Here is a 17,996-nt window from a genome sequence, read left to right as displayed (position 1 = left end):
GACAGAGAGGGGTGGGGAATTGGAGAGGGGACGATAAACAGACGGTAGAGGAGAAGAAAGGGCAAACGGTGAAGCAAAAGCAGTTATTGCTCCGCTGTTCAGGTTTTTTTTCTCTGCCTCCCATTAACAGGGCTGGCGGTGTATCTATGAGATGAGCTGCAGAGTCTCTGGGCCTGTCGAGTCCTCTGAACATCCTGACAAACATAGTCGGCCGCTGGAATACATTAGGACGTGGTTATGGAGAGAACCATGAACTAGTTCTTATTCAAACTTTCTTAGTTTAGAGATCATGCAAATGAGAACTTGTTCTCAACTAGCCTACCTGGTTAAATAAAGGTGAAATAAAAGAAAGAAAGAAAAATCATAGATTTTATTTGTCAGTTATGTTTGTTGGGTCTATATTTTTCTTCGTCCATGATTATATCAAAGTCTCGATGAGGATTTCAAATGGTTGCCAAGATACCGAGAGCTCTATTGAAAACGTCCAAATTAATGTAGGTCTTTCCTAAGAGACAGAAGATGCATGCAACTCAGAGAACTTGGTTCATTTTCACAATGAGTGAAATACTTTTTTCTTTCAGTAAAATCCCGACCCCAAACTCCGTGAATGGAGAGGGGACTTCATAGAAAAGCACAGAACCCAATTTCTCATTCATTATGTACATAATGGCTGTACAAGTGTAGGGAAAACCATAAAAGACTTGGTATTAATTGACATTATTTGCACCTTTCCCCACTATCCCCATATCTCATAATAGAGAAGCCTTAGTCACGCACTAATAATACTCTTCCATGGATTGAAACAGCTTTTGGAGAGACGTCTTCCACCTATCCGTCTACTGTTACCATGGCACCCAGATTAAATGTATTAACTAAACAATTTAGATCAAAATGGCAAAGCTATCCCAGATCATGATTTTGGAAATTAAATGATAACTTTGATTTAGTTTTTTTTCTCTATTCAGCCTCACCTGAGTTTTGTGTTTTTGAAGTAATTAGTAATTTAGTTACATTTAGTTGGGTAGTGAGAATTCAAATAAATTCACTCCAAAGAATCAAACCATCCAACTAATTAAGTTTTTGGCACACACTCATCTGACTGTCTGTCAACTTGTATACAAGTTCTTTCTTACAAGTTAAACAAGCAGTAACCAATGTCTAGTCACACACATTCTGTCTCAAAAGGCTTCTGGACTTGTATTAAGCTGGGCTACTTTATTTACAAGTGCATTATCTAGGAGGCAAAAATATTAAACTGACATCATTAAATTGTCTCAATGGGCTTTTTAACAGCAGAGACAGTGCAGTTGTGATGCAGTTATATCTAATGAGGCTATGCAGTAACACATGTACTATATGTATGTAGCTTTGTATGGCACCCACCTGCTTGATGCTGCTGTCTTTTGATTTTCTTCCTATCCGCAGGCAGCACAGCTGCACCACTGCAATCACTAATGCTTAATTACCAGATTAGAAGATCCAATTAGCAGATCTCCTGTCATTCAGATCAGCCCGCTGCCTGATCTGAATGAGATACTTTCGTGTGTCCCCCAGGGGTTGGCATTCCTCCCCTACAAATTGATCGCACTCGTGAAACGGCGACGTGCTTTGTTTGGCACGTGGACACCTTGTTTCCGCATGCTCTCGGAGGTTATGATTTATATTTCACAGAATGCGGAAAGAGACACATCTTCCCGGCTGGTGGTTTGGGTAAATGTGTATCTGGCAAGTTGCGCACGGAGACAAATCCTCTTGTTAATTTGTTTTTTTAAGCCATTTCCTCTGTGTCATTTAATTCACTGTTCTTTGTTGAACTGCCTCTGACTTTACCGTACACTTACTCAAATGGTGGTACTTAAAGGAGCTACATATAAAATGAAGCCCCCCCAGGAAACTAGGACAACACCACACACAGCCCCCCAGCGCCAACCCCTTCCAATACAACTGTTGAATTTTCAAATCTTAACAGCGTGAGGTCTCAACTAGGGCTGTGGCGGTCACGAAATTTCGACAGCCGATGACTGTCAAGCAAATAACTGCCGGTCTCACAGTAATTGATTGTCAATTAACATAAACACATTTGCATCTCCTGGCATCTATACAAGCCACTGATGCAAACCTTTGGAACATATACACTTTAAAAAGTTTAATAAATCCATGTAATGTAGCCTACACCTTCACAATAAAACCATTATTGGTTGTGCTCGTGAAGAGATGGCCATGCCTCTAAATTACGCTGATAGAAGACAGGGAGGGTGCAGCCTTCCTATTCGACAAGAAAATACTTTTATTGACAAATAGGAAGACTGCACCATCAGATGCAATTTTGTGTCGGGCCAAAAATAATTTGGGTTGGGAAAATATTGTGAAACACTATTATTCTACAATTACTGCAGACATACAGTGCCTTCAGAAAGTGTTCACACCCCCTGACTTTTTCCACATTTTGTTACAGACTGAAAATGATCAAATTGAGATTGAGTTACTAGCCTACACACAATACCCCACAATGTCAAAGTAGAATTAACTCAGTTGCCAGAGTGGAATAAAACCGTTAAGGGATTTCACCATGAGGCCAATGGTGACTTTAAAACAGTTACCAAGTTTAATAGCTATCATAGGAGAAAACTGAGGATGGATCAATAACATTGTAGTTACTCCACAATACTAAAATCCTAGAGGAAAACCTGGTTCAGTCTGGTTTCCAACAGACACTGGGAGACAAATTCACCTTTCAGCAGGACAATAACAATAAGCACAAGGTCAAATATACACTAGAGTTGCTCACCAAGACGACCTTGAATGTTCCTGAGTGACCTAGGTACGGTTTTGCCTTAAATCGGCTTGAAAATCTATGACAAGACAACCAATTTGCTTGAAGAGTTTATTTGCAAACATTTCTAAAAACATGTTTTCACTTTGTCATTATGGGGTATTGTGTGTAGATGGGCAATAATATATATATATTTTTTAATGCATTTTGAATTCATGCTGTAACACAACAAAATGTGGAATAAGTCGAGGAGTATGAATACTTTCTGAAGGCGTTATGGACATTTTCTGAAATTACAATGCACAAATGTTCTGTGTTTAAGGATAAAAGTAATCACATTTTTAATTTAATATGTATGGGAATGATGGAAATTCACATCCATCTTAAAAGTGGCACCTGAGAGAAAACAATTAATACAATTACACTGGACTTGTGATGCACTCTTTTTAATGCCAAGACAACCACCATGTGAGTGGAAGTAAATTTAAACTTGAACCAGAACATTTTCACGGTGAGTTAGTTTTTTCACAAATCCTCAACCACTATCGGCACATTGATGTTTGGTAAAAACACTGACCTTCATACCTTATACCTTCAACGTATAAGACCTGCTTAAGTATGACGTTGAGAAGGATAGCACACATATATCAACATGCTGCTATGTAGTATTACCATTGCGCCTGTGTGATATACAAAATTGACACAACATACTTCAGAGTTATGATCTAGTAGTCCCACATACACTCACTTGTACACGTGTTTTGCCCTGTGGACACTACCACAGCCACACACTCCAGCAGAGCCCAAGATGGCCTGTTGCCGTGCTTTGCCTCCTTGTGGAGCCATCTAATTAGGCCCTAATCATGAGATATTAAAGCTGAAAATGTCCTCCTTATTTCTTCTCATTATTCACACATACAGACCTCAGCGGATGACAGTCCAGAGCGACACACCACCATGATCGGGCACGCAGTTTCCATACCACAGAAAGCAACAAATGTAATCATATATTTACAGACTCAGTCAGAGACTTAGAAACACACATGCACACTCACTTGGGTACATTCACATACACTTACCATTCATAAGAGAGTCAAATTCACAGAAATTCACTCTCACACACTCACGCACGGCAAACGCTGCATATGTCAGCTCCTCAATCGGGAAATTACCTTTAAATGTCAATCACGCTATAACGTGGATCTTCCACAGCCCGGATTGAATCTAGGCCTACGTCTCTTTAAGCTAGCCTCTAGCCTTTCTAGAATAGTTCATACAAATGGCAAATATAGGCTACCTCATTGTATGGATCACTATAGACTTTAGAGTAGTCTATGGACCAAGAGAGTTAGTGACCTCAGATTGGTATTTATTTATTTTGCAACAGTTTACCATAAGCATTGGAAAAAAAGCAGGCTGAAAAACTATTGGAGTGGCCTTTCTAGAAATTGGCTCGGTAATTCACAAATTTTGCATATTGAAACAGAGTGGATATTTTCAAAGAAACACTTAAAGTATCCTTGATTTCAGTGAGCGATGCTCATTAAATTGGCTCGGCTAATGTGTTTGAAATACCTGGTGGAGATTTACTGAAAGAGTTCATATGAGTGTGTTTGTTTGTGCGTCCTAAATGTCAAAAGGCAACAAAACAAGGAGAGATGGCAATAGGCCAGACTGAATACCATTTTAATTGTCCACCAGAGGATAGCATCGAGGCCTATTGCTATCGTGTGCTTCATTTGAGAAAGTTATTAGAACTTGACAATGAGTGCCCCGATCCCGGATGCTGAAAAACAACAGCAGCCTTATCCCAAGGAAGCAAAGTAATTGACTCTGAGAGCAAGATCAAGTGTGGCTACAGGCTCCACTCACAAGAGCGGGGATGGATGGGGGTGGTGGAGAGAAAACCAACACTATCTCTCCACATAAACAGCAAACAACTGGGAGAGGGCTGGAAACACTCACCCTCTCTATCCTCTGGCGACGCTTAGCAAAACAGTCATGGAGAGAAAGAGAGAATGCGGGGGGAAAGGAGAGCAGGGAGGACAGAGTCAGATCCCTGTGGGACTCTAGTATATAGCTTGGGCGTTTGTCATTCAAGTTGTTTGGTGGTAAATTGGAGCGTGTTGGGCTAGATCAGAACCTAGACTGTAAAGAAACCACAGGGAGGTGTGGGTGACTGGGTACAATACATTCTCAGCAAACAGTATAGACATAGATTCTTCTTTTTTCTCTTCTTTCCCACTGACAAGATAGATGGATAGATCAAGAGAGAGAGAGGGAGGGAAATTACCCCACGGTGTCCCGCTGGAAAAAGCGTGAGGGGACCAATCTCAAAAGAACGCTCCTTCTTTGGCGGCGTTTTTGGTCCAAAATAATCCCAAGTTGTTGAACACCTCAGGAAGGTGCTGCTACTCACACACGACACGTCGCCACATCTCAGCAGCAAAACGCTATAGACTCCATCACGTCTGTGTTTTCCTCTCTGAGTGTTGGAGGATGTGTCTCGGGTTACAAAAGGTGTGGACGGCAGAGTGCCTCGACCCTCTCAAGCTAACCAGCCCTCAGCGAGTGTAAACGTGACTCCATTGTTCGCGGGTGACTTCCTATAGGGGCCGGTCACCAACTCTATCAGGAAAGCGTGTTTGAGAGTAACCCCGCATGACAGCACTCCCACTGTGGTCTGTAGATGGACACCCCCTGAGAGTCATCCTTTCCTTCCCCTCATCAAGACTGTGTTCACACTGGTATTTCACTTCAACCCCAAGGTCCTGTATCCACACAGTGCTTTGTTGAGACCTATTCTTCTTTCTCTTTAAGTCTTTGTCTTGGACTTTGACAACCCAGAATTAAATGTCACTTGGATGTTTGTACTCAAGTTTAGAGTTTCAGTTGTTGTCTGATGGAGATCTAGAGACTACCCTATTGGCGGTCTGTCTACCACTTTCTCCATACAAAGGAGAGAACGGCTCTCTGAATTCAGTACATCACCATTCCTTGGGTTGAGTGTTGTATTCTGGCAGCTGAAAATAATCCTTGTCTTTAGATTTACATAGATGTTTCTAAAAGCAAAAGTTGGTGGTTGCAAATTTTCATTCTTTACTTTCACTCGTTTTGCTCCCATCTATTCAACACTTTCTTTGTACAGTTCACAATAAGATATCACCTTTCTGGACATAATGGTAAACAGTATTCATTGAAATCATTCTGCTTTTGAGGCCTGTTTTTAGCCTTGCCTGTATATGTGCATGCAATTCTAACTTTCCACCTCAGACACTTTCCCTCGTCATGTGTAACAGTATAGCTTCCGTCCCTCTCCTCGCCCCTACCTGGGCTCGAACCAGGGACCCTCTGCACACATCTACAACTGCCTCGTTACCCATCGTTACCGCATCGTTACCCAACACTCCACAAAAGCCGCGGCCCTTGCAGAGCAAGGGGAACAACTACTTCAAGGTCTCAGCGCGAGTGACGTCACCAATTGAAACGCTATTAGCGCGCACCCCGCAACCTAGCTAGCCATTTCACACCGGTTACACATGCATGAGATTAGTTGAGCTTGAGACAGGCCTTCCGAGATTCCCTAAAAACACTCACAACACTCACTCACACACTTCGATACAGGTACAACTGGACGTGACTTTGGTAGCAGCTTAGGAGAACTTAGGCAGTAGGTTAGGATAATTAATGTAGCAGGTTAAAATAATCAGATTAAGGGTTAGGAAAAGTCTTATGGTTAGCCAAAATGCTCTCCTAACCTGTTCCGAAAAGTCACTTCCGGTCGTAGCTGTATCGAAGTGGCGTAACCAGGCTGGCCCACCAGGTTGGCCCATACTATGCACGTTTACACTGCACCTTAGCCCACCCTTACAAAAAAAGATTACAGTTTTGAAACTGCAGTAAAAGTGGAGTAACTGCAGTCGACTGGTATTTTGGACGCAGTAATTGCAGAATAACTCCACACTGCCCTTTCTCACCTGGACAAAAGGAACACCTATGCTGTTCATTGACTACAGCTCAGCGTTCAACACCATAGTGCCCACGAAGCTCATCCCTAAGCTAAGGACTCTGGGAATAAACACCTCCCTCTGCAACTGGATCCTGGACATCCTGACGGGCAGCTCCCAAGTGGTAAGACTAGGCAACAACATGTCTGCCATGCTGATCCTTAACACTGGGGTCCCTCAGGGGTGTGTACTTAGTCCCCTCCTGTATTCCCTGTTCACCCACGACTGCGTGCCAAACACGATTCCAACACCATCATTACGTTTGCTGACGACACAACAGTGGTAGGCCTGATCAGCAACAACGATGAGACGGCCTATAGGGAGGAGGTCAGAGAACTGGCAGTGTGGTACCAGGACAACAACCTCTCCCTCAATGTGAGCAAGACGAAGGAGCTGATCGTGATCTACAGGAAAAGGCAGGCCGAACAAGCCCCCATTAACATCGACAGGGCTGTAGTGGAGCGGGTCGAGAGTTTCTAGTTCCTTGATGTCCACGTCACCAAAGAACTATCATGGTCCAAACATACCAAGACAGTTGTGAAGAGGACACGACAAAACCTTTTCCCCCTCAGAAGACTGAAAAGATTTGGCATGGGTCCCCAGATCCTCAAAAGTTTCTCCAGCTGCTCCATCGAGAGCATCCTGACCGGTTGCATCACCGCCTGGCATGGCAACTGCTCGGCATCTGACCGTAAGGCGATATAGAGGGTAGTGCGAACGGCCCAGTACATTACTGGGGTCAAGCTTCCTGCCATCCAGGACCTATATAATAGGCGTTTCAGAGGAAAGCCCGTAAAATTGTCAGAGACTCCAGTCACCCAAGTTATAGACTGTTTTCTCTGCTACCGCACGGCAAGTGGTACCGGAGCGCCAAGTCTAGGACCAAAAGGCTCCTCAACAGTTTCTACCCCCAAGCCATAAGACTCCTGAACAATTAATCAAATCGCCACCGGGCTGCTCCTCGCTGTTTATTATCTATGCATAGTCACTTCACCCCCACCTACATGTACAAATTACATCAACTAACCTGTACCCCCGCACGCTGTATCGGTGCCCCCTGTATATAGCCTAGTTATTCTTATTGTGCTACTTTTTATTATTATTATCTACTTGGTAAATATTTTCTTAACTCTTCTTGAACTGCATTGTTGGTTAAGGGCTTGTAAGTAAGCATTTCACAGTAAAGTCTACACACAAATAACATTTGATTTATACTGCACTCTAACTGCAGTTACACTGCAAAATTACCACAGTAAAAAAAATTGTGCCAAAATAGCCCGTGTGAAATGGGGTCAAGAACAAGGCATAGAATTTTCACTGTCCAATCACAAAAGCTGTACTTTCACTTAATTTGCATATGCTTGTGATGCCTGTGATGCGTTCTGCATGGTATTTTAATAAGTACATTTATAGTACTCCCATCTGAGGACAAATAATTGACAAGGAAACCAAATACTTTTATCCATGCAAAAACATTGGTTGCTATGACTAACAAAAATGATAGCTCTGCAGGCTGGCTAACATCTCACTTAGCTAGCCAACTGAAGACACAAACTCTCCAGCTAGAAGGGCAGCAACTGCTTCATGTTCATCTGTTTTCATAGCTTTTCTATTGACATTTAATTGGATATAGCAATCCATGATAATATTATTGTTGCATGATTTCGGCTGGACCAGAGAAGTTTGTCTCGTCCATGCACAGCATTCGCTGTACAGGGGCGATATCATATGTCAAAAGTGAAACATTGTTTCCGTGGTCAGACAGGCAGACAGCAAGGTTTACTCAAACCATCACTGTTGAAAATAAAAGGCTAGAAGCAAGAGGAAATAATGTGTAAATAATTTGCTTAACATTGGTCACGTGGCAGAGATAGAATGTGTGTTGGTCCGTAAGCCCAGTGCTTTGGAATACAATTATGAATCCTTAGCCCAGGTCTAAAGCTTAGCCCAGGGTTAAGATAGCCTGAGGATAAGAACAATGCAGAGTGAAAAGGCCTAGTGTGTTGCCTTGGGGGGCTCCAGCATCTGGGTAGTAATCTGGGGAACACCCCAGGCCCGGGGATGGAGAAATACGTCCGCCCCTGATTACCTGCTGTCAGGTAGCACCAATGTGCCATCTCGCCATGTCTGTAACAATCTCCACTCTCCACGGGGGGGCCACCTGTGGAGAAGATGGGTGATGGAGGATAAAGAGATCTGAGTACCTAGCTGTGCTCACTGGGTGCTGGCACTTCGGCTTCAAAAGCATTTGGTTTTACTGACGTTTACACTCGGGCCCTGTTCAGACAAAACATGAACCAGGTGTTTCTAGGTTAGACATAACAACACTTTGTTGTGCTGCGAGAATGCACAGTTGGATTCATTTTAAACCAGGTGCACTGTGTGAGACAAAAAAGTCAACCGGATATAATTTCCAGCATGCAACACATGAAGAATTGTTGTGTTGCCTCACCCTGAAAACTATCTTATACCCGTTTTTGATTGAATAAAGTCTTGGTCTTAACCCACATGATGGAGGGTTAATCTGCCTAAAGATTTTGGGGTCAATCAACTGAAAATATACACCTTGTTATATTTTTGTTAACGCCAATATCTGTTTGAAGTATAGAAAGGTACGGATGCTCCGTTGCTCCAGTTTTATACCATTAAATCCTAAGTGTTTAACAAGGATTGTTGTTGGTGGTAATGACTCATCTATAAGCACCATGCAATAGGTATAATTAAGTGACTCATTGCAGTCAATTTGGATGGAGGGACATTTCAGGGGTTTACATTACCATGCCAATTCTCTGTGAATTATTGAATATTCCTGGGGCGGAATGGGCTGGATGAGATTAGGCGTTCATTGGTTTGTGTTATGAGAGTGAAGCAACTCATTTCCAAACCATCTGGCCCTCTCTAAAATTACACAATGCAACAATGTTGGTTCACAGTGGACTTTTTTATCAAATTACAATTTCCCCCTCTTCTGATTGCATTATGACCTGAGTGACGCCCCTCGCTCCATCATAAACTCCAATCTACAGTCAGATTTTTGTTGCCTGTGTTCCCTAGCCCCCTGTCATTTGTCTACAGTCGCTGCACTGAGGCTGGCAAGGGAGGGTGGGCCGACAGAGATGGCGAAGGAGGGGTGGGGGTCAACTGGGGGTCAGATCATGGGATGGGAGGCGACAGTCGGTTCCCCTAGCCCAGTCCATTTGTCAGTTTATGTTAATTAGTGTCAAGTACTGAGTGGGATGTCAAACCCACCATGGACCCAGTACCTCCTCTCCTCCCTCATCCAGTACAGAAAAAGGAAGTCATTTTATTCAGGGGGAGGGGAGAGAGCAAAATTCCCTGACATTTCCATAGGCCTCTGTTTATCCCCCAGCCTCACGGACTGGCGTAGCCCAAGTCCACATTAACATCTTAATAGGAAAGTGTGTTAGCGCACGTCTTTACCGCCCTCCCTGACAAGAGCGAATTAAGTGTCAGAAGGATTTCTGCAGACTTTAATTGAATCTGCCCAGCGCGGAAAAAGGAAATCTGAAGTCAAAATAACCTATTAGGGTTATCAAGTAATGTTTGGTTGAGTTTGGCTGAGTTTGGCAGGTAGCACTGTGACTGGTGTTCTCTCCCCCCTTCCCGTTCTCTCCCCCCAGTATTACCAGTGAGTTGTTTATGAGGTGAGTTGGGTAAGGGTGGCCATGTTGCCCAACAGCATGGACTTCTCTCTCTCTTCGTTATCCTTTAATAAATTGTGGCAAGTCCAACCAGTAATTCCTTAAGCTGGGATTCAGGCTAGCGATGAGTGCGGTGGATGTGAGTCGATTGGAAAGAGGACGGTTGTTCATTTTTCCTTCCTTCTCCATTCCCTCTAGCCTTCCTATCTTTTCGGGATAGCTCTTTGAAGATGATGCACCTGTAAACATACATAGGTCTGGAATTAAACGCCCGGAATGACAAAATCGAATCGGTTAGTCTTTGATATACAGTATACGGGAATGTAGCTGTGATGTGGCATAGGCTATTACCAAAGCCTCACTTTTACAAATGTATAATCCCTCATTGAATCTGAAACTTTTCCCTCTCTCAATGACGTAAGGTCTTGTCGAAAGCCCCCGGTCTCCTATCTATTCTCTCACCCAAAATCATTTCCTAGCAGAGTGTGAGCTATTGATGAAAGATTTTCCTCCTTTGCGCCGTGAAGAACCAATCAAGTCCACAAACCGCCATTAACTTTTGGTTGTCATGGATCCCTACACATGATCAATAACCTTCACATATCATTACGGTTTGGAGCCTCTGAGGCCTGCCTTGTTCTTCAGGCCAAACTGGTATAAATCTTTCAAAAAAATTGCCTGGAAACTGCACTTTTAGTCGTTGCAAGCTAAATGTATTTCAATAGCTCTGACTGGAGACAGGGCAGGGTCCAGATTTATTTGAACAGCGGTGCTTGCTCTGGTAGATTGAAGTTGAGAACCACCCGTATCTCTTCATAAATCATGTTTAAATGTTCCACTATCTTCTTCTGCCATTCAGTTAAATTGCCAACCACAGTAGAGTTATGCATGCTCTTACTGTAAATTGGATAACATGCTATGTGATATGTAAATTAATTTTGTATAGCAGTTCTCCAAAAACAGTAATTTTGCATAACAAACCAAACTCTTACCACATTCTGGACGTTTTATATAATTCAGTTCATTATATATTTAGTTCCATTATGGTGGAAGCTGGAATATAAAATATACATTTTACTTGAATAATATTGTGTGTTTTAGAAAGAATCTTCATGGCCTTTATTGCTGTGATTTCCGAAATGTTTCACAATTCTCATTTTGCCCTTTTTTCCAACTGCAAACAGCATTTGTGTATTTTAGGCTGGAGTAGCTGATGATGTACTATGAAGGATTAATGTTATCATTATTTCTTTGTAGATCTTTAATCCACCAAAGTGGGTGTGATGTCCTCCATTAGCATGCACTGTTTGTGGATTCTCTAAAAGCTGTTTCTGTTATTGTACTTACAGATTCCAGAGCTGGAGAGGGAGCACCGAGAGCGGTCGACCATGCAGTCATTGGAGGAGTGGTGGCTGTGGTTGTCTTTGCCATGCTCTGTCTACTCATCATTTTGGGACGGTACTTTGCAAGACACAAAGGTGTGTGACAAACCCTTTTGTTTTCTATCTATAGAAGCACCTCTGTGGAATCACAATGTTAGAAAGTACACAGACACACTATAATGTCATGTTTTTGTTTACTCAGTATCATACTAATATTGTCCTGGGCTATCAAAAATCCACTTCCCTCTCCCCTGAACTCTGTTTTAGTAATTCTACCATACCGCCTGAGCCCAATCAGATTTTTTTCTCTTTTATGGCTACTGTACTTTTGAAGGGGTGGTCTTTGGAGTACAGAACATGGTTTTGGTTTTGATTCTAAATTACTCCCTGCCCTTCTCCATTTGATCTGAGCTATCGCCTTCATTATCAGGCCCAACACTGTTGGGATGTGAATAATCCCTGTCAGAAATGAAGTTTGAAGTGGATTGCTCATTCCCACTCGTTCGGTGAACTTGGCAAGGTTAATTCGAAGTTGTGAGTCGAGCTGAAGCAGAATCTGTATATCCATGTGCGAATCTTGAATGTGAATCAAAGAATGCCAACAGAGAGGTTTTTAACCTTTATTTAACTAGGCAAGGATTAACAAAAAATGACAAGAAAATGATTTGTTTGTAATGGTTTACAGTGGCAAATAAATAATTGACCTACAAGAATTAAAAACTTAGCAGCTGATATATAACTTTTAAGTTACAGTTTCCATTAGAGTTTGTGTTGGTGTGCCAACGGACATAATTATGAGTTTAATATGATTATATTTTAATAATGTATTTTATGAGATCAAATATTCTACAATAAACCTCATGGTTTGTTTTGGTTCAATGATTTGCTTCTTAATGTCAAGGAAACTTGAGTAGGAATTCAGGAGCTTAGCAATGAAGTGTCCATTTTTATCATCCCCCCCTTCAGGTACCTACTTCACGCATGAAGCTAAAGGAGCCGACGATGCAGCAGATGCAGACACGGCCATTATCAACGCAGAGGGGGGCCACAACAACTCGGACGAGAAGAAGGAGTACTACATATAGAAATCACAGGGCCCCAATACTGTTTTCTGTGGAACACCACGCTGTCTTTGGGTTGGGGGGAGGGGGGGTTGCTTGGGGTTTGAGAATTGGTTGGATTAGGTTGGGTAGGTTGGTTTTAGGGGTGATTGCCCGGGATTGAACAATGTATTGTCCAGTCTCTGCAGCTGAGTAAGAACGGTTTTGTGTGTATAAGGTGGAAAGATGGGGAGGGGAGGTTTTTGGTAAGGGTGGGGGGTTTGGGGGTTGCCAGAAATCACTGTAGAAGAGAGCGTCACCATGCGACACCTCCCAAAACTGCTGGTACGAATTTTGTTTAGTTCAACCATTTGCAGAAAATTCTGTGCCTTGTTCTGAATTTATTTTCTATTCATTCTTTATTTCCCCCCCATCAACATGCCCTGTTGCTCCCCACCCTCCCTCTTCCACTCTCTTCATTATCATTGTGCTGTTGGCTTTCCTATGAGGGTAAAATTACACAGCGGCTCTGTTCATCTCTCCCACTGTGTTCGCACACACGTCCTCTCCTGCATACCAAAAGCTCATAAGAACCCTATTTCCACTATACTGTGAGCAGGCCAGGTCTCAACCACCACCTTTCTTTTTTTCCAAACCTTTTGAAAGCTCCAAAACACATCCAACGCTTTACGTATCATATTCGAAAAATGAATATAAGGAAAATATTATTACCCATAAATAACATTGTGCTCCCTCCCCCCTCTTCAAAACACAAACACACAGAAATATAATCTAAAGGAAGACAGTAGAGGACAATTGGTCTCGAAAACTGTCCTTGTTTTCTTTGTATCGGGGCCAATTCCTCATCACCGTGGATCACTTGTATTCCTTCCTCTGTCTCTTCAATTTGTTTTTCAAATTAGATATGCCAGCGCATTTAAAAGATTGCCACAATTTGGAATAAGGAAAGTAGAAGGCACATTATTTCACCCTCGCTATGCTGAACTTAGAGGCATTTTCAATTCATTATTTTCACCTTTTATTCTCTGTACAATGATGTTTTTGTTCTGTTCCACTGAATGGAACCGCAATCCCCCGGCAGGCATTTCTTTTTTTGTGATGACATTTTTGGGTTTTACATCCTCTCTCATTCAGATTTTTGAATCTGACAAAAATAATTTGTTTTTAATGGTTTCTTTGGTGTTGTACTCACCCTTTGTCTCTAAATCAAGATGCCTCAGTTTAGCCAAGCTGTAATATAGTTAGGGGGGAAAACAAACTATGTAATACTGATAGGATTAATTTCAATGCGAAATGACCGGAAGACATCTCCAAACTATAATGTTGATTATCAAAGATGAATATTCTCATTATAAGAGAGATATCAATCTAGGTTGTGAGGTACTTACTGCAATCAACATTAATAAAGTGATACTACCTTCATCTTGGTATATACTGAACAGGTAAATCACACATTTAGTTGTATTTTTCCAGCTTTGTGTGTAAAATTAGAACTAGAGCTGTAAAAGGGTTATAGGATTTTGAAGGAGATGGTGATAAATAGGGGATACATAACTTCTGAGCAAAGAACATACAATCATTGTATCTAAGACATTTTTACAAAGGATATGATTTCAAGACAAAACAGTTCAGTAGTTTCAACAATATACAAACTATGTCCAGCCAATAAATTTACACCAATGTATTATACATCAACACGTGCCAGGAAATATTTTTTACATCCTAGTGGAATTTCATGACAGAATAATTTTGTGGTTTTTATGATTATCACAAGCTGTTTGTTGTGAGTTTTGTCACTCCATACTGTACAACACTCCTGAATGGGTGATGACAGTTGAGGAGCGTGTGTGTCACTAGGAATTACCACTGGAGACGGCCTTATGCCACTACCATCACACCTCAGCCTCTGAACTGTACATGGTCTTGTCATGATGCAACAATTTTCACTTGCCAAAACAGTCAGTCAACACCACATTGCATGTATGTGAGTGTGCACCATTTCTATTTTCTTTCTTTGTGAATGACCTGCCTAAGCTTTAAGATGAGACCATGTTGAAAGGGCCAGTGGGGGAGAATTGGGGAATGCCAAAAGTCATTTTATGTTATCTATTACTTTTCATTTCATTTCTACATCACCACAGTCAGCATTGCTGTTCAATTTAGTTACTGTCCTGCTGAGGTGGTTGATATGACAATGAGGTTGAAGAGGTGAAGTTGCTTTCATGTTTGATTTGACATATATTCCAAATATGATATCTTGGAAAAGGAGCTATCACTGATTTAACACTGTACCACGACGACAATGCTGTTTGTTTATCAGGACAGCGGTGGCTTCCTGACTCGTTTAAATGCTTCATTTTAGACTGTGACATCATATGAAACATTTTGGATTCCCTCTGTTGTTTAAACGGAACAAACAACAGAGAGAATGTTACCATCGTTTAGATTGAGGTTGTGTGACTTGTATTTAACATTGAGCATCATTTCGCTTCGGTAAAAAGTGTGGTGGCTTCCATTCAAAACTGGACCTAAAAAAGTATGTTCTTACCAAGTGAACACATCTATTCACTCTCTGTAGGTGGAGATTTTATTAAATGTACTCACCGCTGTGTGGACTGGGTCGATATATATGTTTGTTTATGCTTTTTAACCTTTTACTTATGTGTGTTGTGGTTTGGAATGGGGACCACTTTCAGAACCAATAGGAAACAGGAGTGTATTGTGGAAAGTATGCACCTCGAGCATAGTTGACATAAAACAAATGTTAATTTGTATGAGCACCTACTTAACACCGGTGATATGAAGACTGAAATCAAATGTAATTCGATGATGGACAACTATTTGGAAGGATGTGAAAAGTCCAGAAAGGTATAGAATGTTTTTTGTCATTTCTTTTTCCTAGGTGTTGTTATCTGTTTTATTTTTCTCATGAAATGCCCCTTTGTGACTCAAGGTACTGTTAACTTGGTAGTCTGACCGTGTTATTTTATCAAATTACTTTTTACATTCTTATGTTAATTCCTGTCTCAGGCGGTGGTGGGAAAAGTACCCAATTGTCATACTTTAGTAAAATCAAAGATACCTTATTAGAAAATGACTCAAGTAAAAGTGAAAGTCATCCAGTGAAATACTAATTGAGTGAAAGTCTAAAAGTATTTGGTTTTAAATATACTTAAGTAACAAAAGTAAATGGAATTGCTAAAATATACTTAAGTATCAAAAGTAAAAGTATAAATAATTTCAAATTCCTTAAATTAAGTAAACCAGGCGGAACCATTTTCTTGTTTTTTTTATTTGCTGATAGCCAGGGGCATACTCCAACACATAATTTACAAACGAAGCATTTGTGTTTAGTAAGTCCGTCAGATCAGAGGCAGTAGAGATGCCAGGGATGTTCTCTTGATAAGTGCATGAATTGGACCATCTTCCTGTCCTGCTAAGCATTCAAAATGTAACAAGTACTTTTGGGTGTCAGGAAAAATGTATGGAGTAAAAAGTACATTATTTTCTTTAGGAATGTAGGGAAGTAAAATATAAATAACAAAGTAAATTATAGATACCCAAAAAACGACTTGGTAGTACTTTAAAGTATTTTTACTAAAGTACTTTACACCACTGGTCTCAGGTTCATGTGCATTGAATGGTGTGATTGCATCTCAGGTAGAATGCAAAGTCTAGGCCCCACCACAAATTGATGGAAAAAACGCTAATAATTTTAGATCAAGAGACAACTGGTGTTTTTTTTGTTTTTTTTGCATTTAAGCTGTACATGTTTTATGTATTTTCTTAAATATTCAGTGAACTGTATAATATGTGTTTAAGTATGACTTTGTATAGACATAGTTCATAATGTATGAGTACTCAGTTTGTTAAAAATGACACAGGAACAGAACACACTCAGCTGTGGCTGTGCAACTATCCATTTAAACACGTCTCTCATGTTTGGTTTTCCTCCCAGGACGTTTGGTTGTTTATCAATTCATTGTCTTCATTGATTATTTTTGTCTTTCTGCTGTAGGTCTACTTGGGCAATGTTAATGTGTATTAATGAAGAAAAAAGATATCCACATTCCCATACACATTTTGTATTGGTTCATTAATAGACATTTTTACAAAAAAAAATGAGTTCTTGTCTTAATAAAAAAGAAAATATATTAATGTTCAAAGTAACTGGTGTATGTGTTGTTTTTCATTCTTCCTTATTTAATTTTTATTTTTCATGCATGAAGAGACATGTATAAAGAGACATAAAATGTGATGCTTAACATTGAATGCATGGCCTCAGGTTTTTCGAGCCATTACACAGTCCATTAAGCACATTTTGTGGTTTGAGGAGCATATCAAGAGCAAGCTCTTTCTCCAAACTACGGGGCCGATTCAGATTTAGGAAATGTATTGCTTTCCTATGCACTTATTAGTAGTTGGTATTCAGAATTACCTTATGCAGGCACATACAGTTGAAGTCGGAAGTTTACATACACTTAGGTTGGAGTCATTAAAACTCGTTTTTCAACAACTCCACAAATTTCTTGTTAACAAAAACCAACTATAGTTTTGGCAAGTCGGTTAGGACATCTACTTTGTGCATGACACAAGTAATTTTTCCAACAATTGTTTACAGACAGATTATTTCACTTATAATTCACTGTATCACAATTCCAGTGGGTCAGAAGTTTACATACACTAAGTTGACTGTGCCTTTAAACAGCTTGGAAAATTCCCAAAAATGAAGTCGTGGCTTTGGAAGCTTCTGATAGGCTAATTAACAACATTTGAGTCAATTGGAGGTGTACCTGTGAATGTATTTCAAGGCCTACCTTCAAACTCAGTGCCTCTTTGCTTGACATCATGAGAACATCAAAAGAAATCAACCAAGACCTCAGAAAATAAATTGTAGACCTCAACGAGTCTGGTTCATCCTTGGGAGCAATTTCCAAACGCCTGAAGGTACCACATTCATCTGTACAAACAATAGTACACAAGTATAAACACCATGGGACCACGCAGCCGTCATACCGCTCAGGAAGGAGATGCGTTCTGTCTCCTAGAGATGAACGTACTTTGGTGCGAAAAGTGCAAATCAATCCCAGAACAACAGCAAAGAACTTTGT

At 40.9% G+C, this 17,996-nt stretch overlaps 1 protein-coding gene across 5 annotated transcripts in view; it reads left to right on the top strand.

Moving 5' to 3' along the window:
* Positions 1 to 17,055, top strand: part of cadm1a (cell adhesion molecule 1a) — a 418,595-nt gene extending 401,540 nt beyond the window's left edge. For all 5 annotated transcript variants that reach the window (XM_071327384.1, XM_071327376.1, XM_071327368.1 and 2 more), the window contains 2 exons: positions 11,792 to 11,920; positions 12,791 to 17,055. In XM_071327384.1, the coding sequence (XP_071183485.1) occupies positions 11,792 to 11,920; positions 12,791 to 12,909 (248 nt within the window). In that variant the 3' untranslated portion in view covers positions 12,910 to 17,055. The remainder of the gene's footprint in view (positions 1 to 11,791; positions 11,921 to 12,790) is intronic.
* Positions 17,056 to 17,996: the final 941 nt, after the last annotated feature.

Source organism: Salvelinus alpinus, chromosome 1 (assembly GCF_045679555.1).
Source record: "Salvelinus alpinus chromosome 1, SLU_Salpinus.1, whole genome shotgun sequence".
Taxonomy (NCBI): Eukaryota; Metazoa; Chordata; class Actinopteri; order Salmoniformes; family Salmonidae; genus Salvelinus; species Salvelinus alpinus.
This window is presented reverse-complemented; position numbering and strand designations above follow the sequence as displayed.